This window comes from Phyllostomus hastatus, unplaced genomic scaffold (genome assembly GCF_019186645.2).
Source record: "Phyllostomus hastatus isolate PE091 unplaced genomic scaffold, TTU_PhHast_1.1 phas_contig_41, whole genome shotgun sequence".
NCBI classification, from domain to species: Eukaryota; Metazoa; Chordata; class Mammalia; order Chiroptera; family Phyllostomidae; genus Phyllostomus; species Phyllostomus hastatus.
Window position 1 is genome coordinate 2,861,734 of NW_025333876.1, and position 27,208 is coordinate 2,888,941.

Consider the following 27,208-nt stretch of genomic DNA (forward strand, 5'->3'; position numbering starts at 1 on the left):
TGACTCAAGCTTCAACTAATCTAGCTATCAGGTATTGTAAATTCCCACTTCTCTGCACAGGGCTGATAGTAACCCACTGAGTGCAGACAGCTGAAATCAGAAGCAGCTTGGTCTGTGCATTTCCTGTGCATTTCTCTACATTTATAACCCCGCTGTACTCTGTCCATCAAACCTGCCTTTTCTTCCCATCTGTCCAGACATAATCTTGGTTACTCTCACTTGCCAGACTGCTTCAGATTTCTTTGTCATTTATTTGGCTTAAAACAAACAAACAAATCTTGGGCCTCTTTGCTCCCGTTAGTTAGAGGAGAATTTCTCTGGCCCTTGCAGACACACTCTGCATTGAAAGACTTAGCTGACTTGCTACACTTCCTCTCGCTCACCAAAGACACTCACATGTACATGAGCCAAATCATAGCATCTGACCACTCTGGGAAGAACCATGAGAAAGCTCTTCTACAAGGAGAATCTCCTAAAATGGGACTATCTAAATCCACAGCGCCCCAGGGGAATTCTGGTAGAAGGATTAGCAATCTTCCTGGATGTGTTCTGGATCACAATGACACTAGGCCAAGGAATGAAGAAATGGGATGGAAAGCTCACGTGTCCTACGCTGGAAGGAGCACACTTGATTGTGACTAATAACTCTGGAAAGCAACGTGGCCTGAGAATGGCTTATGGTTGTGGGAAAACTACCTCATGTCCTGTGCCAAGGTCACTGAAGGGGCTTGGCCAGCTGCCATATAATTTAGACTTGCAGAAGGAACTCATCTAGTTGCCACCTGCCCTTAACTACTCTAAATTTGGTTGATTTTCTTTCCTGTCAGCAGCCATTAATGGCTTTTGTCTGCCTCTCCAGCTTTTTTACTGATTTCTAATTTTCGTCTTCAAGCCAAATAGAACATACTCTTGGGGCCAAGTCCTCTTTCTCATGTAGAAGGAAATGTAAGTGGAATCATTTCAAGGCCCGACAGAATGAGAAAAGCTACTCTTCCTCTCCGTTGCCTCACACCTTCACCTCCATATAGTCAGAGTGTGGGAGGGAGAAAGGAAGGGGGGCCATGCCACTGAATTTGGAACAACGGGCCCTCTACACTGAGTGACAAGTTCTGGGGACACCGGATGCATGATCTCTTTTCTGAGATCCAGCTACTAATGACCCTGGCATGCATAGGAGTGAGTGGAAAACCTTCAGAGCCACAATCCAAATATTTTAAGCAGGAGTGATTGAGGGACCCATTGTTTTGTAGCAACTGGGCTGGAGATTAATTTGCACTGTGGTGTTCAAGCTGGAGCAACTTGGGGGTAAACTGAGGGAAAGCACATTTGCCTGGTGTTTATAGCACCTGTGTTACCTGGAATACAACAGTCTTTGCTTTTCAAAAGTGAAACTTGGCTCTGACCAGGTGGCTCAGTTGGTTGGGGTGTTGTCCTGTACACCAAATGTTGAGGGTTTGATCCCTGGTCAGGGCACATGAGGGAGGCAACTGATTGATGTTTCTCTCCCTCTCTTTCCCTTCTCTCTCTCTCCAATCATTAAAAACATATTCTCAGATGAGGATTAAAAAAAAGAGTGGTCTTGACACATATGGAAATTAGGGGATGGAAGGGTGTTTTTTTTTTAAAGAAACTTAAATGAATTCCTAGGGCTTTCAAAGGATATAAAAGGTGGGTTTGTGCAAAGCAATTTTTGATCCACAGCCTTGAAGAGTACCAACTCTTTCCCCAAATGTTTGATTTTGTTGTTCCTCATCATCCTGAATTGTGTTCCAGGTCATAAGTTTCTGACTCCTCAAAAATGTCATTATTTAAGAGTGCCTGTACTTGTCAGGCTCCTGATGGAACTAGCCTCTCCTCCTTTTCTTTCACTGTATACTTTTATGGTGATCTCCTTAGAAAGAAGAGATCTAGACACCTTTGTGTTTGCTGCTCAGAGAAGGTGCTTGGTAACTGTTGAAAGAACGTGCAGGTGTTCCTTGTCCCCTGGCTGTCCTCTCAGCATTCTCATAGAATCCTGTGCCTCCATGTCCCTCTCCCTTGCCAGGTTGTGAACAGCCAGGGGGGAGAATCCCAAGTCTAGTCTACTTTTGTGTCCCTCAACGCAGCCTTTTGCATGTAGTAGGTTCTCATTATGGGTTTAGGAATCTGTTGAACAAATATATTACCCAGTTTAAGTCTCTCCCGGGCAAACTCCCACTTGCTGGCATCATACGGGAGCCGCTCACACTGCTCATCCAGGGGAACTTCGTCTGGGTCCATTATAATTGACAGGTAGTCAGTCTTTATTTCAGAAGAAGACTGAAAAATGAAAAGATCTCAAGGTCATAAATAAGGAAACAACTTTGAAATCTCCTGATATCCAATTTAAAACAATACTTGGCAACATCTGTTGCTATTTTGGTTCCTTATGTTAAAACCACATGGTCAGGTATAGAAAGTATCCCTCAGCATACGTATGCACATCACACCTGAGCATGTGACGTCTATTAAACAGCCTTCACTGTCCCACCCTGCATTTCTGGAGTATTATCTCAGACAAAGTGCACTCAACTTCTCCAGCAACCTTATTGTTTGTTCTTAAACAGTTAGCATATGATTAGCATAGTCCTCTAAAAAATGCAAAGCATTTTATAAAATCATTCCAAACAATGACTAAAAATGACTTTCCATGGCCATTCTGTGTAATCAGGAACACACACACACACACACACACACACACACCCCACAGCTGGGCTAATAGTGGTTCATGATTGTGGCTTCTCGACATTTGCAAGAAAGGCCAAAGCTGGCGAAGTAAGCCCAGGGTCCTTCCCCGGGACAGTCTAGAGGCACATTTCATATGAAGTGTTTAAATATACTCAGAAGGCCTGGCGTTTAGTTACTGTAGCTGTCTGTAAGACTGTGAGGTCCATTAGTGAGAGTAGACTAGGATTTACCTTCAGTAAGAAATTGGAATTGATTATTTCAAATACCAAGGAGTAAGACTTATACACAGCAACATTCATCCAAGTTCCTTTGACCATTGGTAGGACGTCAAGTGAGCAAGGTGGACATCTGGCTTCACGTGCTTGTTCTATCTTGGTCACGCAAATCAAGCCCAGAAAATACCCTTTATTTCAGATCATAAATAACTGGATTTACATTTAGTGTCTTAGATTCATATCCATGGGTGTGTCTGTCCTTTTAGTTAGTTGTAGAATTGACTGCATTTCTGTGGGCAGCGCAGAAAGGAAGTCTGCTTACCCATATAAGGTGGGTTTTGATAACTCTTGTCAGAGTTATGTAAACTTCATTTAAATGAGTTTTAGAGCCCTTCCTTTCAGGGTCTCCCTCTCAACCAGATCGGAGTTCAGTCGAGAAGACAACCTCTCCATACACACCATTTCCCACCCACCCACCCACATTCTTCAGTCCTTACTCACCCTGTTCTGGGCTGTCACAGCTCACCTCATCCATCACTTGCAATCAGTCTCTTTCTCACAAAAATTATCACTAAAATGTGTGACACATAGCTCAAGGCAGAAAGATTTTCCTGGCCTCCACAAAGAATGGATAAACAGAGAAAGATCTGGAGCACGTTTGTCACAGACTGCATTTGCCACATGGGTTCGACTGCGAGGGCCCAGCCTGTCAGACACAGTGTGTGTCTGCAAGACGGGAGGGGAGTTTAAGCCCCTGTGCCAGGGCACACGTGTGGCGGAACTTCTCAATGTCCGATATAGCCAGGGCTCTGAGGGGCAATCTCTAGTCTCCTGAGAACACAGGGTTGCCGAGCCTGGCAGGGACATCTGGGGTTCTGCAGGATGCGAGGGGAGGTTGGCAGTGGTGTTGATGGGCCGGGGAGCAGGCCATGGAAGGCACTCTCCTCATGTGTCACCTGTGGAATTTTATGGTTTGTCTCAATAAGGCAGATGAGAGGAAACACCAAAAAAAAGGCTTTGAGGAGAGTGTGGTAGTAGAATCTCAGCTGTCACCTATTTGCTCTTTTAATTGCCATTAACACTGAACAACCTTGAGGTGCTTGGCATGAAAATTGCACATCTCAGCTTGTCAGTGCCCAGGCCTTGAGGCTGGCTGCCTGGATTGGAATCACAGCCCAGCTTCTGACCAGCACAGAACTCAGGACAAATTGCTTAACCTTTCGAAGCCTAGTGTCCTTATCTTTAAAATAGTGATAAAGATGGTACTTATCTCACAGGGTTGTTGTGAATATCAAATGAAATAATCCATGTAAAGCTGTTAAACATCAATAAATGTTGGATTACAATTATAACACTGGCTCATACAGGGTGGGGACAGAAAGATAAAGTAGCCTTTATCAGTGATGAATTTACATTGTGGTCAGAGAAACCACATGGAGATAGTTTTTGATGCCTTTTTCCTCTTTGCCTCCCACAACCAATCACTTGTCAGATTTTATAGGCATTCCAGCACTTGCTCTTATCCTTTCCTATTGATGCCAAAATGGCATAGATTTTTAGAAATATAAGAGACCCACTTAGTTTAGGCCCAGTTTGCCTTTCCAGTTTTATTTCCACTCTGTTCCTGCAGACAAAGTCACTGGACTCCCTCCCTAACCTGGGGACTGGGGAGGAGCAGGAGGGCTGTGTTTTTCTGCCTCTTTCCTTCCAGCAACAGCCTTTAAAATCTGTCTCTAAACTTTGCTTTCTCCGAAGTTTTTTCTCCCACTCTCCTCTTTGAACTCCTATAGTCTCTGTACCTCCTCTACAGATTTGGCAAGTTGTTTTTTGTTAGATTTTTTTCCCTATATGATGTATCTCCCCTTTCAAATGCTATTGTTTGACCTGTTTCCTTCTAAAGTAGTGTTCTGAATTGTCCTGTCTCAAAACCAGTCACTCCACAGAGCAAAAGCTTATTACGTATTCAACGTAGAGGATGGCTGCTGGCCTTGCTTCTCACAAGCAAGTTTTGAATATCCAGTCTAAGGTCAAACGAGTAGGCTTCAAAACTCAGCTCCAACTCTGCTTAGCAGTGTGACTACGCAGAAGTTACCTTGATTCCCGGAGCCTCTGTTTCCCTCTCTATAAAGTGGTAATAATAATATATTTACCTCTGCATTTTTTGAATGACTAACTGAGATACTACATAAAAAGCTTTCCACAGGCTTGGTAGATTAATAAGGGCTGACAAATGTCTAGACATTGAGTAGGCCTCTTTGAGTAGGCTTCTTCAGGTTTTCTTGATTTTACCCCCTAAATATCTCCTGACTCCAATCGTTTAGACTAAGCTGCCACCATCTCTTACTCAGACTACTGTCGAGCCCTCCCCTAGGTGCCTCTCAATTCGCTCTTGCCCCTCCGGTCCATTCACCTCACAGCAGCCAAAATCGTCATCGCAGACACAAATTTCTCACACTTAGAATTACCTACCTTTGCTTTACAACCTGCTCCAAGGCTTCCTATTACCATCTAGAATACAGACTAGATTCCTTCCTATAGCCTAAAGCCCTGCCTGATCAGGCATGGCAGCCTTTCCTCTCCTCTCCTGCCACACACACTTCATGCCTTGTTTCCACCACTGTGCCAACGCTGGCCTTCTGTCAGCCACTCATTGTCACGGTGTCCCTCTGCCCTGCCCCTGCTTCATACACACTCCTCTCCATCTGCAACACTTTCCTTCCTTCTTTACCTGGCCACCTGCCCCCTCTGCTCCAGTCCAGGGTATCTTCTAGTCAGCTCACTGCAGTTACACTTTGCATTGCACAAGTGTACCTGATTAAAGCCCCAGACTGTACATCGTAGCATTTGTTATCCATTGTCATCAGAGAGCCCCACAGGGCCTGGCACTCTGCATAGAGCAGGCTTGTTACAGGGTGCAGCCAAGAGGGAGGATCCCAAATAGGCATTTGAAATGGGGTCCAGAACTTAAGGTGTCCAGGAGATTTTAAGATGTCTTCACCCCTTCCCCCACAGGTGTGAGTTGGGGGAAGGGGCACACAGAGCAAGAACATACAGGGCAGCTTTGCAGCTAATCCATGGCGTGGTCATTTAACATACCTATAGCCTTTGGCTGGTTGCTTAAATATGCTAAATAGCTATGACCAGGCTCAAGGCCAGGGGGATGGAAAGGGATCTCCCCCCAAGATGGGACTGGGGGGGGCAGGTCCCCTGAGTTACAGTGCCTGTGTGGGAGCTGGGAGAAGATTGGCTCCATGACATGGGGTGACACCTGCCCAGACCCACGATGGTGACCAGAAAAGCTGGAGAAGACAGCAGATTGAGGGCGAGTGTGCCCGAGTGTAGGAGGAGTTGGAAATGGGGCTGCAGAAGAAGATTGGCGCGGGGATTTAAACCCAGACACGGCAGCCATTGAAAGAGAACCACGCGGCCTGGACAGAGTGGGGACTCCCGTGGCCCTGGGAGAGCGGACCACGTGCCTTTGCCAGAGTGGGGACCCCCGCAGCTTTAGAAAGGGGAACCACCACCTGGTTTTAGCAGAGATCCTGGCGACTCAGCGGAGGGTGCCGGGAACCCAGGGAGGTCTCCCAGTCGAGATGGAGTACTAACTGGGAAGAACCAGAGGACTGCCTGAGCCATGGACTTCTATTTCCTTTCCTGAGATACGGTACTCTGGACTGGGCAAAGGGGGAAGGAAGGAAGGACTGTGTCTGTTTGTGGGTGTTTTAAGGGACTTTAGGATTTTTGATAAAGATATTAGGTCACTACTTTAAGTTTGTATAGCATTAAATAAACATTTCCTTTCCTTTTCACGAATCTCTGGCATTGAGAGACGTCTTTCCTTGGGTGGCGGACATGAAGGACCTGGGTTTTTTTTTTTTAAATAATAGTATATCATCCCAGGCCCCCCCTTGTTTGTTCTGTAACAGGCTCACAGTTAATATTTAAGGCACAAATAAGAGAATTAGTGTTGGCTCTTTCCTCACTGAATTTCAGAGAAGCTCTCAAGTCATACTATAGACCAAATTGTAGAAATCTGATGTCCCAAATTCCAACCTGAACCTCACACTCTAGAGAACGGGATTTTACCACAGCAGTGCACGTCTCTGTGTTTCTGTATTACGAGAGACAAGTCAGAGTGGTGTCTTTGTTTTGCTTTTTCTTTTTGTTTTTCAGCAGAGAATGAGGTTGAGAAAATTAAGGCTTCATAGGTCTTATGCTAAATTTAATTTAAATACTTTACTACATATTTTTGTATCAAAAATATCCTTCATGTCCCTAGGAAATATTCACCTGTTCATTGCTCTAGCATTTCCTTTTGAATGCCCCACTTTATGTTTGAAAGACATTTTTATTATTCATTTTCCAGTGCTCACCAGGTCAGAGGTAAAGGGAAGAAAAGGGTCTAACATTTATTTAGTGCCTGTCCCAGACATCAGGTGAGCATTTTAGGATATTATGTAAAAAGGAGCACAGAACTTATCTGAAATATCCTTACCCTCTTCAGTTTTCGGATAAAGAGAGTTAGGAGGAGCCAGAAGAGGGTTGCAGCCACACAGGTGCACGTCAGAGTGATTAGCTCCAGATTTGACTTGTCCGAGGCTCCTGGAAAGACAAAAACACCAAGATGGTGCTAAACACCAGCTCTCAAGCGCAGGCCTTTGTGATGTTATAACAGAGGTCCATTGCCCCTGAAAGGTTCCCCATGGTGGATGCAGTCTGCTGGCGCAAGAATTAGTGTCTGGGATAGATCTTCTCTTTCCTTCTGATTCAGGCAGGATCCACAAATGATATTATCATAATAAACTCACAAACCAATTAAAAGTCTTTCCAGAAATGTAGCTATTGAGATCGTAAACTTCATAACCCCAGAAATAGTTAATTAAAAATCAGAGGAGAAATTAAAAATGGGGGAAAAGTTATGCAGGAACAAAAGCCCATTAAAGTGCTAAATCTGGGATATGTTAAATCTCCCTAATGGCTTTAGAGGAAATTCTAAAGAAAAAGAAAAATATTACATAAAAGAGTTCCTTTGGGACTCACAAAATTCTTCAAAGTAGATTTAAAAATAAAACGAAAACTCGAGGCCTATCCCAGTTGCCGGCTCGCTGCTTCAGGAACCGCCAGGCCAGCTCGCTCACCTCACGGGTCCCATGGCCAGGGCTGGTTCTGACCTTTCCAGCAGTCCGCCTGCAGGGGCTGAGGTGAGAGGAGGTAACCGCTCGAGTGGGATTCTTCCCCATCACCTCATTTCCCAGAACCACAGAGATAAAAAGCTGAGTACTGTTCGCTCATGACCACGAAAGAAAAGATCCAAACATTCACCAGAAGCCTCCAGAGAGGAAACTCTGGGACCTGTAAAGGAAGGCCCAGAGGCCAGAATAGTGTTTCCCTACTTATTGCCTCCAGTGGACAATTTCCTAGGAATCTCTAAAGCAATACCTGTATCCTTCAACTGCATTAAAAGAGGCAGAGGCTCTTTCTTCTGTCTCTTTTATAGAGTTAGTATAAAGTTAGGCCAAGACTAAGTGAAACTCTTTTTAGAAATGATGGTGTGGATGGTGTCATTTATTGAGCCACACTCTCCTCGTCACCCTATGAAGTGGGTGGCAATAACATCCCTGTTTCCTAGATGAGTATGTCCTCTCATTGGCTCTTTGTTTCAGTTCAACGAGGTTCCAGGCTGGAGGACGCAGGAAGATAAGAAGGGAAAGCCATCCCTTTCAAAGCACTCTCTCACAAACTGAACCCAGAGACTTAAGGCAAATACAAAGGAATTAGATAGAAAGAGTATCTGAGATTGAGGGAATCTAACACTCTTTGGAAGAGGTGACATCTGAAACGGACTTGATCTAAGAAGATACAGACAGGAGAGGGCATTATAAGGCAGAGGGAACAGTATGAGTTAGGACCCAGAACTCGGAAATGATAGGGGATTGATGGCAGTATAATGTAAGACCTAGGACAGGACCAGGCCACAGACAATCTGAGATCTGTATGAAGGTTCTCTGCCCTGAATAATGGCAAATACTCAAGCTAGAATTCCTTCTTCCCTAGTATACATTCAGCCTCTACTCTCTGTGGGCCATAGTCCCTGCAGTGTATTGTTTAGTTTGCAGAGGAAACTGACATTTTCTCTCCATCCGGTCCATCACAAGTTTTGGCTCATGAAGTTATCGCCACCTGTTCTTGCTCACAATCACTGCCTGAATCAAGGCCTCCTCAGCTCTCACCTGGACACCTGCATTAGCTTCTTAACGACCTCAACTCCCCCAGTCTCTCCTCCACTCTGTAGCCAGGGTCGTCTTCCCAAATCACAAATTTAATCCTACCACTCCTCTATCTAAATTCCATCTTTGCCAACCTCGCCCTCCGTCACTGTCAGGATAAAAAAAAAATCTTTCAATCCTCTATACCCAACCTATTCTATTGCTTCAGCTTCATCTCCTGCTACCTTCCACTTGCTCCAGTCACACCAAGATACTTGTAGTTTTTTAAATATGCCAGCCCTTCTGTGTCATTATTCTTTGGCCTTTGCTGTTTCTCTACCAGATTGTAAGCTTCCCAGAGGCTGAGGCCACATCTTATTCATCTGTACATCCCCACTCATCTGATTGGGTGAACTAGTGGATGTATAATGTTTTGTGTTGGGAACCGCCCTGACTGGTATCAGAGGCTGAAACCCCCGCCTAGGCTAAAGCTAAGGGAACGCCCTTGGAACCGTGAGCCAGCAAGGAGACAAAAGCTTGTCTTCCTGGCAGGAATGCTGCTTCTGCTGCTTTATTCATAACTGAACCCCAAAAGCTTGGTCGGTTAGCCAAAGACGGGTAAGATTCCCCACGGGGGGAACGACCTAAGCCAGGCACGATCACTTTTGGGAGGCCCCCCCCAAAAGAAGGACTTGGGGGGCTGCAGCAAAAGGGGGGTGATGGACCCTCACTCCTCGGCTTTGACATAGCCTGAGTTCTCAGCGTCTGGGAGAAAATCTCCTTATCTCTCGGTGGCCTTAGTTCCCTTGCTCCACCTAAGCCTGAAACAATGACAGGGTAGTACAGCTCGGTACTGAGAAGTGCGGATTTCCCAGGGGTGATCAGGCCTAAGAAAGAACATGTAAATTACTGTGAAACCTCCTTTGTTTAGAATGCTCTCAGTTGAATGAGAAGGGTCTTAGGAGGAAGTTAGTTTGTTCCTCAGTCTTACAGCTCTTTGACCCCAACTCAATAGACCGGCAGAGTTCTTTGTTTTCTATAGTTCCTTACTTCCCCTAATGAGTACTGTACTTTACCTGAATTATTATGCAGCATGAGCCCAATAAAAGCAGGTATGGACTGTAAATCGGCGCGCTCCCCACTAGGGGGGTGGCCATTTCGTCCCTACTTCCCCACAGAAACTAGTTTGTCTCTGTGCATGTTTTTTTCTCGCGTGTTTATCGTCGAGCCATCCACAGCGTTCCGTGGTCACTGCTGGCCGGTGACCCACGCGCAACAGTTTTGCTTTGTCTCCAAAGAGTTTCATGACGCTTTCAAAGCATTCAGGGTCAAATTCTTATTCATGTGTGTTAATCCAGTAAATATAGGAAAGCGGCTTATATTCCAGGTTCTGTTCTGGGTGCTGGTGTACAGTGGTGAATGAAAGGGCATGGTCTGGAGCTCAGTCTGGTGCTCATATCTGAACTGATGACTATGTTCCGGGTTCAGGGTGAAGCAGCAGAAGCGGACTGTAGGAGTGTGGTCCTCTAGTTCACTGCTACCTCTCAGTATTAAGAATTGAGTTCCTGGCATGCAGGAGGCATCCTTCAAGTATTGGTTAAGTGAATAAATGAATTTGGCTCCATTTGCTGCTTAGTCAGCTTAGGGTTGTTTTCCTGAACCTCGTGAGATTGATTGAGAACAGCCTCCTTGAAGAACTTTCAAAGTATGACCACCTTTTTTCTCAGTATGCATCCTTTCCATGGGGATATGCTAAGCTCAGGTTAATATAAGTTTGAATTTTAGCCCCAACAGGGGCAGGTCTGCTGCTGCTGTACACACACGCACACACATGCAGAGAAATGCACACACACTTCTTTGCTTGTGATGCAAGGAAGTTTTGTGGAATCTGATTGGGACCTGCTGAGGGCACAATGGCCTTTGGCCTTTGGAGATGCTGATAGCATCTCGAGTCTTGGCCTGTCTGCATAAAACCTCTGTGGACACCTCCTGCATGGAGTGCCCTGAGAGAGGCTCCCTCCCATTGTGGGAACGTTCCTGCTGCATTCCATGGGGCAGGAAGTTGACCCCAAAGTAATTCCATAGTCCTTACTCAGACAAAATTCCATATATGTTTGTGTGTACTTACACATTTAAAGAACCAGCTCATTAAAAACATCTTCAAGAACATTTATTAAAAGGAAAAGATCTATTTAATGTATTCCTGCTCACTGAATACTATGATAAGAATTGTATAAGATGTAATGTAGTATATATGCTCGTTCTCATTTGATAGCTTGATCTCTGTCTTTATTTGGAAAGTAACCATCAGGATGACCTTAGGCTGGGTAGACTGACTAAAATCAGCAACATCTCTTCCTATACAGCTCTTGGATGTTTGCTCAGAGGTCAAGCATCCACACACTAGCCTGACTAGAGCCAGCTTCAACTTGCTGGTGACAGCTGATGAGTTCAGTGCATGAAACAGCCCAGCTGCACGTGGCAGGGGAAAGGAGGCCAGCGGAAGTGTGGGTGGGATTTAACAGTGACTGGGAGTTCACTTAGGCTCTCAGGAATGTCAGGCCCATATGATGTGTGGTTCTACATTGGTGTAATTTTTTCTAAGGCTTATTGGAATATTAAAATTGGTCTTCATACTATTTTTGAAGCTTTATAGGAATCTATGTACACCAATTTGGAATCCCTATTAAGGAGAATGATGTATGGAGATACTGTATTAAGATTAAATTTGAAGTAAATTTTCAAGAGTAATTTTATTTATTTATATATATTTTAAAGATTTTATTTATTTTAGAGTAGAAGAGAGGGAGTTAAGAGAGGAAGAGAAACATCAATATGTGGTTGCTTATCACACACCCCCTACTGAGACCAGTGCTCAGTGGACTGAATCATACCAGCCAGGGCTCAAGAGTAATTTTAGGTAAAGATATTTAAAATTTCTCTTATGTGCCATCAGTTCTATATCACACTTTTATTGTGGCAAATTAAATCCTTAGGTCAAATAGAAATTTTGCGGTTTGGAACACCATTTTGGTGACTTACTGGTTAAGTCTGGGAAAGCCATAGTATAAAGGTTTTGTTGAAATAGGATTTGGTGTATCATTAAAAAATAATGATGTTAATTAATATTTCAAAAGCTTCTATTATGTGCTAGATAGTGTTTTAAATGTGCTCATCCTTACCACAACCCTATAAGTTGGAGTACCACTATCAACATACATTTTGTAGGTGAGCATACTGAAGCACCAGGAAGGTACCATATTTTTCAGACTATAACATGCACTTTTTTTCTCTCCCCCCAAATTTGGGAGGAATAATGATTGTTAATGCTGCTGTTGAGTTCTGTTTACATTTACATTGGTGAAATATTATGTTATTTATGTTATTAAATATTTTACCACATTTTTTGCTTCAAAAATTTATTTCCTATTTTCCTCCTTTAAAACCTAGGTGCATCTTATGGTCCAAAAAATATGGTAAGTAACTGGCCCAGTGTTACACAGCTCATGAGCAGTGACACACCTCGCTTTAGAGTGGGTCCTCTTCCCCTCATGGCTCTCCTGCCTTAGAGCTGAGAGGCAATAGTGCAGAATGGTTAAACATGGATCCAGTTCTCAGCTCTGCCACACCCTAGCTTAGGAACTTGGGACAAAGTTCTAAACCCCTCTGAGCCTCAGATTCTCACTTGTAAATGGAAAAAAAATCCTCATTGGATTTCTGCAAAAGTTAAAGAGGTTAATGCATGTTATGTGCTTTAAAAAGTGTACTACATGTTCCATAAACATAACTGAATGAATTCCATCACCATTTTTTGAATTCTTGTTCAAGTCCAGCTTTATGTCATTGTGGATTTGTGCCCAAAGGCAGAAGTCCTGTCCCCTGGCCGTCCTGTGCAAAATAGCGGCAGCCAATTCAGCTCTCTGTTGTGAGCACTATCCTCTCCTTGGGAAACCCTTTTGCATTGCCAACACCCATGAGAGGAGTAATATCAATCACCAACATCATCGCCTGGATTAGTTCATCACATCCTTCCTAGTGTCGGAGAGCCGTGGGGTGAATGTGGGGACATGATTCATGAAGAAAGGGGCTAACGCGGAGGACAGCCAGGAATTGGGGGAGAAACAACGACTGAAAGCTGGTCAGGGTAAGATAAAGGAGTTTTGTTTTGATCTGTTCCTGTTCTTTACTCTTGGAATTTTATGAAAGGACATAGTGTGTACTTTCTGCTGTATGAGTCCTTTTCTGAAATGTGTTGATGTGCAGTCACTGTGGCACACAATTTATAAATCACACCTTTAATGCCATTTTGAGCAGGGAGACCTGCCGGGCCCTGAGGCCATCACCCTTTTGTATCCATCAGTCATCCTAAAAAAATGTTTAAAAGGGTAGTTCTTCTTCATGTTGTTTTCTCCTGTGTAATTATAAACACTATTGAAATAGCATTGCAATAGCAAGGCCTAAATCTGTTACAGGAATGTATCTATACATATTGTAACTATTACACTTCCCATAATAATTATAAAATAGAGTTTTATCTTACGTCCTTGAATGCAAATGCACCACACTCTCATCGCAACAGTCCATTGAACTCCACCGGCTATTGAAGGCTGTGTTAAGTTCGGGAATTATTTTGGTTAGTAACAGTTTTGTTGTTGTTTTTAATGTTAGAACTTCCCCTGCAAGAGGTCCACGTGCGCTCGCTCGCTCCTGCGCGGGTGTGCGGTCCAAGCCAAACAAGAGTCATGATTATTTAAAGAAGCTCCTTTGACTCCACAGTCCACTCATCCTTTTCAGATACAAAAATAACACATTGTTTTATCTCTGAGTATAAGAATCGTGTTTCAAAGGAAATAAAAAGAGCAGACAGTTTCCTTCCTGGCTAATTCACGAACCTCTTTAAATCTGTTAAACATAACCACAGACACAACTTACTCGCCTGGTTTCATTTCCTAAACTCAACCTGACAAGATAGGTCAGTGGGAAGGGACAATTTGCATATATTAGGAAATCAGGCTAAAGCCAGGGAATGTTTCACAGCCACTGGAGTGAGGAGAATAGTGCTTTAGACTCTAGGGCAGGAATCTAATTTCAGAGATAAAATTAGTAAGCAGGTACTGCATTCTATTGTTCTGAACAGCATTCAAAGATCAAATTTTTATTCAGTGAACCCAAAGTATTTTAATTTAAGATGGCATATAACTCATAGGAGTCATATAATATCAACTTTCAAAAAGTTTTCCTACTGAAAATGATAGTTATCCTTAAATGGAGCTGAAACCTGCCTCCTTGAAACCTCACCACCATCTCCTACCTTGGTTCTCTCCTTCTCTGTGTCAAAGAATGAGTTAAATGTCTCCTTGATCTGAAAGCCTTTAAATATTTGAAGAAAACAATCAGCCTAGGTTGTCTAATTTTTAGAGTAAACATTCTCATTTCCTTGTACTGTTTTATCATTACCGTATTAGGACTATGGTACCACTAATTTATGCTTCTGTTACAGATGGATGTGATGTCTCAGGTGTGATGATTGCAGAGCAGGTCATCTGTTTTCTCAGCTAACCACAACAGTTGAACGGAGAGTTTGGATACAGTCATCACTCTAAAAAAGTACAAAAGGGAGCAAGCGAGAAGGTGGAAACACTATGAAAAGCAGATACAAGAACTGAAAAGCATGGCAGCTGGGCAGCGGCCAGTAAAAGCAAGGGTGTATGGAGCATCCGTGGCTGTGCTGCAAACTCCACCATTTCTCTGATTGATGGCAGAAGTTAATGCTGCATGAGGGAAAAGAGGTCATGGATCAAAACCACAGATTCCTCATGAAGTTCAATGGACTGGACAATAGGAAATGTATAGAATTATTTAGACTCTGTAATTACCAAAGAAGATATCAGTGTAGAAAGTCCAAAGTTGCTTCATAACTTGCTGCTTTTCTCCTGACTCATTCACCTTGCCAATCCAATATCCTACAAGGCCTCCTCAGAGGTCAAGTCACCATGTCCTTTCTTGCTCCTATGAACATCTTGAGCCCCTATTAGCGGCATTATGTAGTCTTGTTTTATACAAACTAGTATTTCTACTTTACCTTTAAGAAGCAATCAGAGTGTTTATTGAACTGGTTCTAATTGTTTCACATGCACCTTACTCTCCTTCCAACTAGGTCCTCAAAGCCCATTGAAGTTGGTCATGGCTTACACTTCCACAGCCTGCATAATCCTGGGCAAATGAATGTGTTGAGTTAACAACAAACTGAATTTGGCTTATCTCTATTGCCCTAAACAATATATTGTTTTTCAGATATTCAGTGGTGGTTTTCTAAATAGATAAATCCAACAAACACTTATCAACTGCTTTGGGATAGCCAAGTGAATAATAGGCAATGATAAGCACTGTAGTAAAGGTGCATGTCAAGTGCCATGGGAGCATGGAAGGGCCCATGATGGTGTGACAGGTAGTCAGGTGTAGAGAAAGTGAATTTTAATAGATGAGTGGGATTGTCTGGGGCAGGGGGAAGATGGGAAGGAAGCCTCTTCAGGCAAAAGAAAAATGTAAAGGCAGAAGACTAAAAGGAGCACAGTGTGCACGCTGGATCACAAGCAGTGCAGGCCAGCTGCAGTGCTGGGCGTGGGAGGGATGTGGGTGAGGATGAGGATGGAGAGCAGACCATGGAGGACCTGTGTGCCTGGTGAGGGGAACAGGCGTTTGGGAACCTCTGCAGCTTTTGAAGCAGGGAAGTAACATGTCCTAGGTTACTCATTCAAAAAGGTCGCTGTAGATTTGGGAGTACGTTGGAGGGTAAGAGGAGTAGATAGGCTGCTTGGGAGGCTAAGATATGATGTCGAGAGATGATAGGGGATCAGAACATCTGCAATGGCAGCTGATATGGGCAATTCAAGTAATGGTTACTTCCCCTTTGCTCAACAGAAAATGATATAGGCTGTTAGAAACTGTCAGAACTTACCAGTGACAGCAGTATTCCTGTCTGACTTTTCAGGAAAGCATAACATTAGTGGGAAAAAGAATCAGTGTAGGAGATCTAAAAGCAGGTAGAGAGAAAGCCAAATAAGAGGATAACTGAGTCTAAAAACTCAATTTTATGCTAAGGCCTTGCAGACAATTCCCAAGACAACTCAGGAACGAGAAGAACGGAGGGAGGATGGAAACTGACAGTTTCCAAAGACGTGAGCTCAGGTCTTAGCCTCACTACCTATTCTTTGTGCAGCTTTGGTCAAGTAATTTAACCCCTTTGAGTCTCTTTCTTCCTATCTGTAGCCTGAAGATAATACTATAATACTTCTTTGGACTAAATAAATATTAGTCTCTTGCTAAGTGCTGGGTATGGGTATGGGATACAACAATATGTCAGACACAGTTCATTATTCAGTAGGGAAGAAAAGCATATCAATAATTAAATAATAACAGAATGCAGAATAAAATGAGCCTGACTAAAGACCTAGGAACCATGGTGTGGGAGAGCAGAGAAGAAAATGAGGAGACAACGTCTGACTCAGCTGTTCATCTTGGAGGACATTACCAGGTAGAATGCACCTAAACCATCCTGGAGGGTAAGGAACATGTCAATGAAACAGGGAGGAGCCTGGACAAAAGACTTCACAGGCTGTGTTCACGGCCATTTTTGACCCACATTCAGACAGAAGTGGGTACAGATACCTGGGAAGGGAGAGCAGCTATGTGGTGGGTTGGAGTGAGTCAGCGCCCATTTGCCATTCCTAGCTATAGCTAACCATTTCATTCCTCTCTGGGTTTATAAGAACTGCTCCAAGTATCTTGCAGGGTTGCTGTGAGGATATGGGGGAAAATGCCTTCTGGACTGAGCATTAGGAGTCTTCCTTGCTACCCCTCGCTCAGATGCAGGTCCCTCTGTGCCCCAGTGCAGCTCCTCTCTGAGAGTCACATCTGGGGTTCTTGTTAAGAGATAACTTAACAGCCCTTTGAAGAATGAGGCACTAACGAGAGATTCACACCTAATACATCATTTTCTCCCTGTATAAGCAGAAAAGTTGAAACAATACTTTAAAACAAGGGTTACCTGGGAGACAAATAGGACCATCACTAGAAGTATTTGGGAATGCTACCTCGGCTTCCTCTGAAAGCCTAAATTTGTGGGAGAGTACTTTCAGATTTGCTAAGAGAGCCTCTAAAATCATTTCCTTGTAAAAGTGTGGGGATACTGTTCTCTTTTAAAGGATTCTGAATTCTCAGTTACAATCTCTAAGCACTGAAAATTTCTAGGGCAGAGGAACAGGTGTATATTGCCTTCTCCTTACATGTTCTGAAGTCTGGGGAGCATTTGGAAATAGGCTACTGAACAAATTCTTTCTTTTCGTGTAAAACCTCAGTGTACTATAGATATTTACATCTAATATCTAATTTAATATTTAATATTTAGCTGCCAATTTAATATTTTATGATGCTCTAACTGTTATGTTTTGGGTGATTCTTGGCACTGGAGAATTGAAGCTGAGGTCTAAACTATTTTCTAAATGGAAGCCACATGGCCACAGCTCCGGGTGGGATGAGGCCTCTTTGGATTTTGCTGCTCAACAAACTATCTGAAGACCATAAAGTAGAAGCACTTGGAGTATTTTCCAGGTGGTCTTAAAGGTGGTCTGTTTATTGTGTTGCTTCTCTCTGATAATATTTTGCTGCCTACTTCATGTTAAAAACCGCCTTGTGAAAAATTTGGAAGATATGTCTAACTCACGGAAATTAGAAATGGGAAAAAATGAACAATTTCCAGTGTGTCGTGTTTCTATTCCCATCTACACCCATCTTCCTTTTTGGATCTCCTTCTCACAGGTGTGGCCACTCAGTCATCCTCTGTGGGTCAATGTCATCACACTGGCAGCAGCTGGTTTTCTTCTGGGAGCTGCTCCCCTCACGAAGACTCTGTTCTGATGGCTCTCTAGGGCAGCCAGCCCATGTCCTCACCTTCCGTCTTGCCAAGTGGAGCCAGACAAGCTCTTCCCAGAGGGATAGGGGGAAGGGCAGGAGGTCAGGGAAAGGCACAGATGGGAGGGGCAACAGGAGACTGGGAGGTGAAAAGTTAAACAAACAGGGAAATAGATGTCTGAACAGTTTCTGGTTGCTCTCTAAAGCAGCTGTTTACCTTGAACAGTGAGGTATGCTGAACTTTCCACGGACCCCCTCTGGTTGGTGGCTTTGCAGTGATAGAAGCCTTCATCCTCTTCTGTGACTCTTTCAATAAACAGCGTGCTGCTTCCTGGTCCTAAAATAATTCCTAAGGAGTGAGAGATGTTTGGATTAGTGGGCCTGGATGACAAACATAAACAGCTCCTTTGGTAACACAACCCATTCCTATCACTATGCATTCAGACAAGGAAATCCGAGCTTGGGCTAACCTGGGGCAGGACTGCTTATTTGTTTTCTCTGATCCAGGCTCTTTAATAGCACCTTCACCACCCAGCAGCACTCTGACCCCCAGCTTTGGGGATGCGTCTGACCAAGGCCTTTCACTGTACGAAAGAAATGAGATGGGCAAATCTCATTTGAAGAGCAAATATCAAGGAGGTAGCATACCTAATAATGATAACTACCATTCGCTCAGGGTCTGCTGCATTCTGGGCATTATGCGAGACACTATCTTGGGTTTAGAACCATCTGTGAGGCATGGTCTCCATTTTATGAACGTGGAAACTGAGGTTTGGTGAGTTAAGCAACTTGACCAAGAGCATACAGCTGGACTGAACGCACATTTGTGGCACTTGGGTCGAAGGAAATCAGGCGTCGTTTGTCATAGGGGTAGAGATCTTGGGCTATGTTTAATCTAGACCTTACTGCTTCAAGCTTTGTCACTTTCAGCAAGTTACTTAACCTTTCTAGGTTTCAGTTACTTCAGTCTTAAGATGAATATGAAAGTGGTTCCTACTCGATAAATAGGAAAATGAAGGCAAGTGTACGGCATATAGTAAGTAAATATAAGCTTAAGTACCACTACAGAGCAGGGTGTCATGACAGGAGCATCAGGAATCTTCAGATCCCGGCTTGAGACCCAGTAGCTTCAATGCCAAGTGCTATCACCATGTATTTATTGAGTGCTTACTCTGCCATTAGCCCATGGTAGAGACTGGAGGTGGGGGGAGGGAAGAGAGAGAGCCAGGCTAAGACAACACCTGCTGAGAAGGGAAAATTAACTCATACCAAACACACACACACACACACACACACACACATATATATATCTGACACACAGCTATACCAACAAACAAAAATGGTTAATGAATGAGAATGAATAAATGTAGCACAGCATACACAATTAAACACAAAGCCTAGGGTGGGGGTGGGGGGTGAGTTCGGTAAGACTAGGAATACTCAGGGAAGGCAGCATGGAGAGAGAAATGGAGGAGGCGGGCCTTGAACTGAGATTTGAAGGGTTAGCAGAGGTGAAGGGAGAAAGGGAGGCTGCAGAGAAGGCGTGATGCTGAAATGAGTATCCGGTGAGTGCTTGTGCTGGCACAGTGACAAAATGGGCCTGACAGGACTGCAGGGTATATTTTGTTAGTTTAAATAGTTTGTAGTCTCTCTGATTATAATATATTCAATATAGAAAATTTGAGAAATCTTGGAAAACATAAAGAATATGTGAAAGAAAAAACCTATACTCTTATCTCTGATATTTTTTCTTTAGTCTTTTAAGTGGACTTTTTTGTAAACTGTTTGTTTGTTCACATAATAAATATTTTTGAGCTCCTAGCATTACTGGACAGTATTCTAGAGGCTGGTGATATAATAATAAGCAAGGCAAATAAATATTTGTCTACAAAGAGCTTAAGTTATAGTTTTAGAGAACTATAAATAAATAATGTAATATCAAGCAGCTAAAAAGTCTGAGAAGAAAGCCTGATTAAGGGGATTGTGGGTGAAGGAGGGTTAGGAAGCTTATATAGGGTGTTTTGGGAAGGCTCTCGGAGGAAATGATGTTTGAGCAGATACTAGAAAGATGGGAAAGAATGAGCCGTTTGAAGATCTGGAAAAGGGCACTTTAGGCATGAAGTCCCTGGGGCAAGAATGAGTTTAAGGAATAGTGAAAAGACCATTGCGACTAGGGTAGAGTGAGCACCAGGAGAGATGAGAGCAAAGGCAGTACCCACAGGCCATGGTAAAGATTTTGGGTTTTTTCTAAGCACAGAAGAAGCCAGTGGAGGGTTACAACACTGTAGGGGGACCAGGGAGGAAACAGTGAGAGCAGTTGGCTAGCTACTGAAACAGTCCATGAAAGATACGTGGCTTTTTCCTGGAGTGACTGTGTTGGAAGTTGTAAGAAATGTTGGCTTTGGGGATATTTGCAAAGGCAGAACCAATCAGCTCACTTATGGGTTAGTATATGATACATGAAAAGGAGCGATGAAAGTGAATGATTTGAATACCTGGGAGAGAATAGTGGTACCTTTCCTGTGGGGGAACAGGTTCAAGGGAGGAAAATCAAGAGTTCTGTTTCACACATGGTAAGACTGGTGTGCCTATTGCACATCCAGAATGAGGTTTAACTGAGAGATCAGGCAGGAGATTGGGAGTAGAGACAGCTACACGGAATCAACGTACAGAAGGCGCGTCAAGCCCTGGGGACAGAAATAAACCTCATCAGACATGAGTCCAAATAGAGAAGAGAGCAGATATGAAGGCTTAGCAGTAAGAACTTAGAGGAAGAGGAAACAGCAACAGAGGCCAAAAAGGAGTAGGCTCTGAGCTGGGGAGAAAACAGAAGAGCGGGATGCTCAGAACCCGAGGAAAGAGTTCACAAGGACAGAGTGGTTAGCTCCATGCAATACTGCTGCGAGACTATTGCGAAGGGAGACAGCTGGCCACTGGATTTGACAATGAGCCATTCCAGTGAAGTTTGGGATCAAAAGCATGATTAATGTAACTTAGAGAATAGGAGATAATGAACTAGAAATTACTTTCAAAGAGGTAGCTGGAGAACAACATGAGCCCAAAGACTGAATTCTTTTTTGAAATGTGAAATTTTATATCATGCTCTTGTGCTAATAGGAAAAATGAGAGAGAGAGAGAGAGAGAGAGAGAGAGAGAGAGAGAGAGAGAGAGAGAGAGAGAGAGAGAATAAATATGAATGAATGTGAATGCCAGGAGTAAAATTTCTGAAGTGAGAAGGAATGGAATTCTGTGGCCAAACTGGCCTTAGGTAGGAGATAGTTAATTCATTTTAACAGGAAGGATGGCAGAGTATAATGGGAGAGGTAAACTGGATAATTTGGCGATATATATTTTTAATAAATAAGTGGTACTCATCTTTTTAAATTCAGGAAGAGGAGGAAATTTTGGAGTTGTGAAGAGAGAGAAAAAGGTGTGAAATATTGTGCTGGGAAAGAAAGTAAACAAATTCAGCACTGAAATGTAAGACTTCTTCTAATTATAAAATACTAATTCCCCCTTCCCCAATATTAAGCATAAGTATTCCCCCATGCTCTTATGTACTTTTAGTATAATCATTCATTAGGTGTGTGTAGTCTATCAGTGGCATTAGGTTATATATCTAATTGCTCATAAATATAAATAATAATGCAGTTAATGTCTTTAGGCATAAAGGTTTTTTGGATATTTCAGATTATTTCCTTAGCATAGATTTCCAGAAACAGATTAGGTCAAAAACTCTTAATTCATATAACCAAAACGTCTTCCAAAAAGATCATACCAATTAACACTTCAATAGCAGAGGATAAGAGACTATTTTATCACTCTCCTGCCAGTACTGAGCAGTATCACCTAAAATACAAAAAAAACTTTGCTTATTTGATAGATGAAGATCACAGTCATTTTAATTTTTATTTCTTTGCACATTCTTTCATATGTTTGGTAGCCATGTTTACTTTTAAAGTACTGGTTTTGAGTAGTTGAAAAGGTGAGTTCATACTAAGGAGAGCTCTGAAATCCTGGCTGACTAGTTCCCATTCTATGTAGAAGGAAAGAGAGGGTCACAAAGATTTTTGAGCAGGGAAATGACATGTGAAGGCAATGTTTAAGGAAGTTTAGTCTAGAAGGAGAATGCAGTATGAAGAAAAATGAGGAAAACGTGGCGTCTGGAAGGCCAGCCCAGCAGATGTAATCCAGGCAGGGGAAGATGAGGACCCAAACCTGGAGGGTGGGGAAGGAAGCAGAGAAGAGAAATGGAAATGGACACTTTGTAGAAACGATCTATAGGAATTAGTGCTTCACTGGATATAGGAACAGAAGGAGGTGAGTTTTACAGGGTTTCAGTGTCCTAAGCCTAGAAGACAGGGAAAAAGTGAGAGTTTCCTCTTGTAACCTTGGCTAACCCATTTAATCTCTTTGAGGGTGTTTCCCCATCTGCTAAATGAGAATTATATCAGCTTTGCCCATTTCATGGTATTGTTATGAGGTCAATTAAAATCATATTAGTGAAGCTTTGAAGCTTTGAAAAGATGAAGATATAAGTGGTAATCACAGAAAGTAAAAGTATACTTGGATAATAGGTGGTCAGGGGCAATGAATGTTTATAATGCAGCTATCTTGTTACCCTTAATCATCTCTTGCAGCAGACCTGAGCCTCGACCACTTTTTCTATCACTCAAATCCCAATTTAAGGCCAACACCATGAACAAATACAGCCAAAGGACTTGGATTCCAGCCAAAGAGACAAATGTGTGGTTGTAAAGGAGAGAGGAATAGTGCCAAGAACGCTGATAAGCTAACATCATCTGGCACAGTTTCCTCTTTCCATCACATGGAGAAGAGGAGATGGGGTGAGAGGGCATCCCACATCAACAAGCAAAGCTCTTCTTTCTGACTTGCTCTCACATTGCACCATAACAAATAGCAGACATTGATGGCCCCCATCAGATACGCCACTCAAAAATCTCATTCGCTACTCTTGTTATTTATTTCCCTTCTCACAAAAAACAGGCCAGCTACTGCCTTTATTATATTTTGCTCATAATTCAAATCTTCTGCCCATATTTATTGGAGAGTTGTCTCCTTCTTTAATGCCTTAACCTATTATTCCTCACTTTCTATTACCCAATTCCTGTGATACAGGCTCTGTTCTATGGAGGAACTCATTTTTTAAAATGAGTTCTCTCTTTTTCATTCATTTTTTCATTGTGATTAATTTTAAAAAGTACATTAAAAATACGACCCATGTACCACCATTAAGATAATCAGATGTAAATATTTTGCCATATTTGCTCTAGACCCATCTCTTTCATATGAATAAAACATGCAGCTTATCCTTTTCTGCTCCCTCTTTCCAGAGGCACCACTGTCCTGAAGTTGGTGCATGTCATTCTCATTAATGTTTTCGTGCCTTTCCTACATAGGATATGTATCTCTATAGGCTATAAAATCTTTTGTGGGTTTAAAAATTCTGAATAAAAATATTATACAGCATGCATAATTTTTCAACTTGTTTTTACCTAATTCAACATTTTAATATTTATCCTTGTTGATAAATGTAGATGGAATTCATTTTTAAGTATACTTTATTGATTTGATATTATAGTTGTCCCATTTTTTTCTCCCCTTTATCCCCCTCCACCCAGTATCCCCATTCTCTCCAGCATTCCCCTACTTAGTTCATGTCCATGGGATGTACATATAAGTTCTTTGGCTTCTCCATTTCGTGTACTGTTCTTAAGACTCCCCCTGTCTATTTGGTGCCTACCAATTATGCTTCTTATTCCCTGTACCTTTTCACCCATTCTCCCCCTGCTCCCTCCCTACTGATAACACTTGAGATGTGGTCATATGTCTGTGATTCTGTTCTTGTTCCAGTTGTTTGATTAGTTTGTTTCTGTTGTTTTTTTTTTAGGTTCAGTTGCTGATAGTTATGAGTTTGCTGTCATTTTACTGTTCATAGTTTTGATCTTCTTTTTATTAGATAAGCCCCTTTAACATTTCACATAATAAGAGTTTGGTGATGCTGAACTTTAACTTGACCTTATCTGGGAAGCACTTTATCTCCCCTTCCATTTTAAATGATAGCTTTGCTGGATAGAGTCATCTTAGATGTAAGTCCTTGCCTTTCATGACTTGGAATACTTCTTTCCAGCCCCTTCTTGCCTGCAAGGTTTCTTTTGAGAGGCTTAGGAACCTCTGGGATAACTTTAAACATTCCAACATCCAAATCATAGGGGTGCCAGAAGGAGAAGAGGAAGAGCAAGAAATTGAAAACTTATTTGAAAAAATAATGAAGGAAAACTTCCTCAGTCTGGCAAAGGAAATAGACATACAAGTCCAGGAAGCTCAGAGAGTCCCAAAGAAGTTGGACCCAAAGAGGAATACACCAAGACACATCATAATTAAATTACCCAAGATTAAAGATAAGGAGAGAATCTTAAAAGCAGCAAGAAGACAGAAAAGAGTTACCTACAAAGGAGTTACTATAAGACAGAGTTCATTTTTAACTGTGTTGTATTCCATTGTATAAAGAAGCCACAATGTTGTTGTTTTTTTTTTAAATCTACTTCTTTACTGTACAATAGATAGGTAGTTTTGATTGTGTTTGCTACTACAGAGAAGGCTACAATGCACATCTGATACAGCTATGTGTACATAATTATATATATCACCTTTTGCTGGGTTACAAGCTAATCCCAATTTCAACTCTACCAAGTATTGCAAAATTATTTTTGAAAAGATACCAGTTTATACTTTAACCAGTAATGAGTAAGAGCTCACGTTTCCTCACATACTTACCAATACTTGTCATTATCAGATTTAAAAAAAAACACTAACATTTACATGAATAACATATTTTCATAATTGTAAAAATATATGTAAGTAAATTATAATTAATATCTTTATAATTAACAATATATCCTGGAGCTGTCCCTTGTAAGTTTGTTTTTTATTTACTTTAATTGTATTTTTCAGTTACAGTTGACATTCAATATTATTTCCTATTAGTTTTAGGTGTATAGCATAGTGGTTAGACAGTTATATAATTTACAAAGAGATCCTCCCAATAATTCTAGTACACACCATACATAGTTAATACAATATTATTGACTATATTCCTTATGCTATACTTTATATCCCCATGACTATTTTGTAACTACCAATTTATACTTTTTAATCCCTTTACCTTTTTCACCCATTCCCCCAACCCCTCCCACCTAGCAACCCTCAGTTTGTTCTCTATATCTATAAGTCTGTTTCTGTTTTGTTTGTTCATTATTTTGTTCTTTAGATTTCACATTTAAGTAAAATCAGTGATATTTGTCTGACTTAATTCACTTAGCATGATACCCTTTAGGTCTATCCATGTTGTTGCAAATGGTAAGGTTTTATTCATTTTTATGGCCAAGTAATATTCCATTGGATATATGTACCACCCCTTGTTCATTCACTCATCTATTGATGGGCACTAGGGCTGCTTCCATATCTTGGCTATTGTAAATAACACTACAATGAACGTAAGTGTGCATATATCTTTTTGAATTAGTGGTTTGGGTTTCTTTGGATATATACCCAGAAGCGCAATAGAGGGTAGTTTTATTTTAATTTTTAAAGAAACCTCCATACTGTTTTCCATAATGGCTGCACCAATTTACAATCCCACCAACAGTGGGAGTTCCCTTATTTCCACATTCTTGCCAACACTGGTTGTTTGTTGATTTATTGATGATAGTTGTTCTGACAGGTGTGAGATAGTATCTTATTTTGGTTTTAATTTGCATTTCTCTTATGATTAGTGACATTGAACATCTTTTCATATGTCTATTGGCCATCTGGATGTCTTCTTTAGAGAAGTATCTATTCAGGTTGTCTGACCATATTTTAATTGGATCTTTTTGGTGTTGAGTTATATGAGTTCTTAAAAAAAAAGATTTTATGTATTTATTTTTAGAGAGGGGAAGGGAGCAAGAAAGAGGGAGAGAAACATCAATGTGTGGTTGCCTCTCAAGTTCCCCCTACTGGGGAACTGTCCCATGACCCAGGCATGTGCCCTGACTGGGAATTGAACTGGCGACCCTTTGGTTCACAGGCCAGTGCTCAATCCACTGAGCCACACCAGCCAGGGTAAGTCATATGAGGTCTTTATAAATTTTGGATATTAACCCTCCATTAGATGTGTCATTGGCAATTATTTTCTGCCATTTAGTACATTGTGTTTTCATTTTATTGATGGTCCTTTGCTCTACAAAACCTTTTTAGTTTGATGTAGTTCCATTTGTTTATTTTCTTCTTTTGTTTTTCTTGTCTGAGGAAGTATATCAGAAGAAATATTACTAAGAGAAATGTCAGAGATTTTACTGTGTCTTCTTCTAGGAGTTTTGTGGTTTTGATCCTCACATTTAAGTCTCTAACCCATTTTGGTTTATTCTTGTTCATGGTGTAAGAAGGTACTGTAGTTTCATTTTTTTTTTTTTGCATGTATTGTTCCAATTTTCCCAGTACCATTCGTTGAATAGAATGTCATTTTCCTATTGTAGATTCTTGCCTCCTTTACCATATATTAATTGACAATATAGACATTGATTTATTTCTGGGCTCTCTATTCTGTTCCATTGATCTATATGTCTGCTTTTGTGCAAATACCATGCTGTTTTGATTACCATGGCCTTGTAATATAGTTTGATACCAGGTAGTGTGATACCTCCAACTTTGTTTTTCTTCCTCAAGATTGCTGTGGATATTCAAGGTATTTTGTAGTTCCACATAAATTTGAGGGTTATTTGTCCTAACCCTGTGAGAATACCATTGGTATTTTGATAGGAATTACATTGGATCTATAGATTTCTTTGGGTAGTATGGATATTTTAATGATGTTAATTCTTCCTACCCATGAGCATGGTATATGTTTCCATTTATTTGTATCTTCAAGTTCTTTCTTCAATGTCTTAAAATTTTCCAAATACAGGTCTTTTACTTACTTTGTAAATATTTTCTAGGTATTTTTCTGATACAATTATAAATGGATTATTTTCTTAATTTTTCTTTCTGAGTACAGTATTCATATATACAAATGCCACTGATCTGAATATTAATTTTGTATCCTGCTACTTTACATTTATCAGTTCCAATAGTTTTTGGATGGAATCTTTAGGGTTCTCTGCAGTATCATGT

At 41.6% G+C, this 27,208-nt stretch overlaps 1 protein-coding gene across 1 annotated transcript in view; it reads right to left on the reverse strand.

Moving 5' to 3' along the window:
- Positions 1-27,208, reverse strand: part of FLT1 (fms related receptor tyrosine kinase 1) — a 188,434-nt gene that overhangs the window by 36,720 nt on the left and 124,506 nt on the right. The window contains exons 15-17 of the mRNA XM_045844753.1: positions 18,255-18,386; positions 7,417-7,523; positions 2,166-2,298 (exon numbers count right to left, since the gene is read on the reverse strand). Of these exons, the coding sequence (XP_045700709.1) occupies positions 2,166-2,298; positions 7,417-7,523; positions 18,255-18,386 (372 nt within the window). The remainder of the gene's footprint in view (positions 1-2,165; positions 2,299-7,416; positions 7,524-18,254; positions 18,387-27,208) is intronic.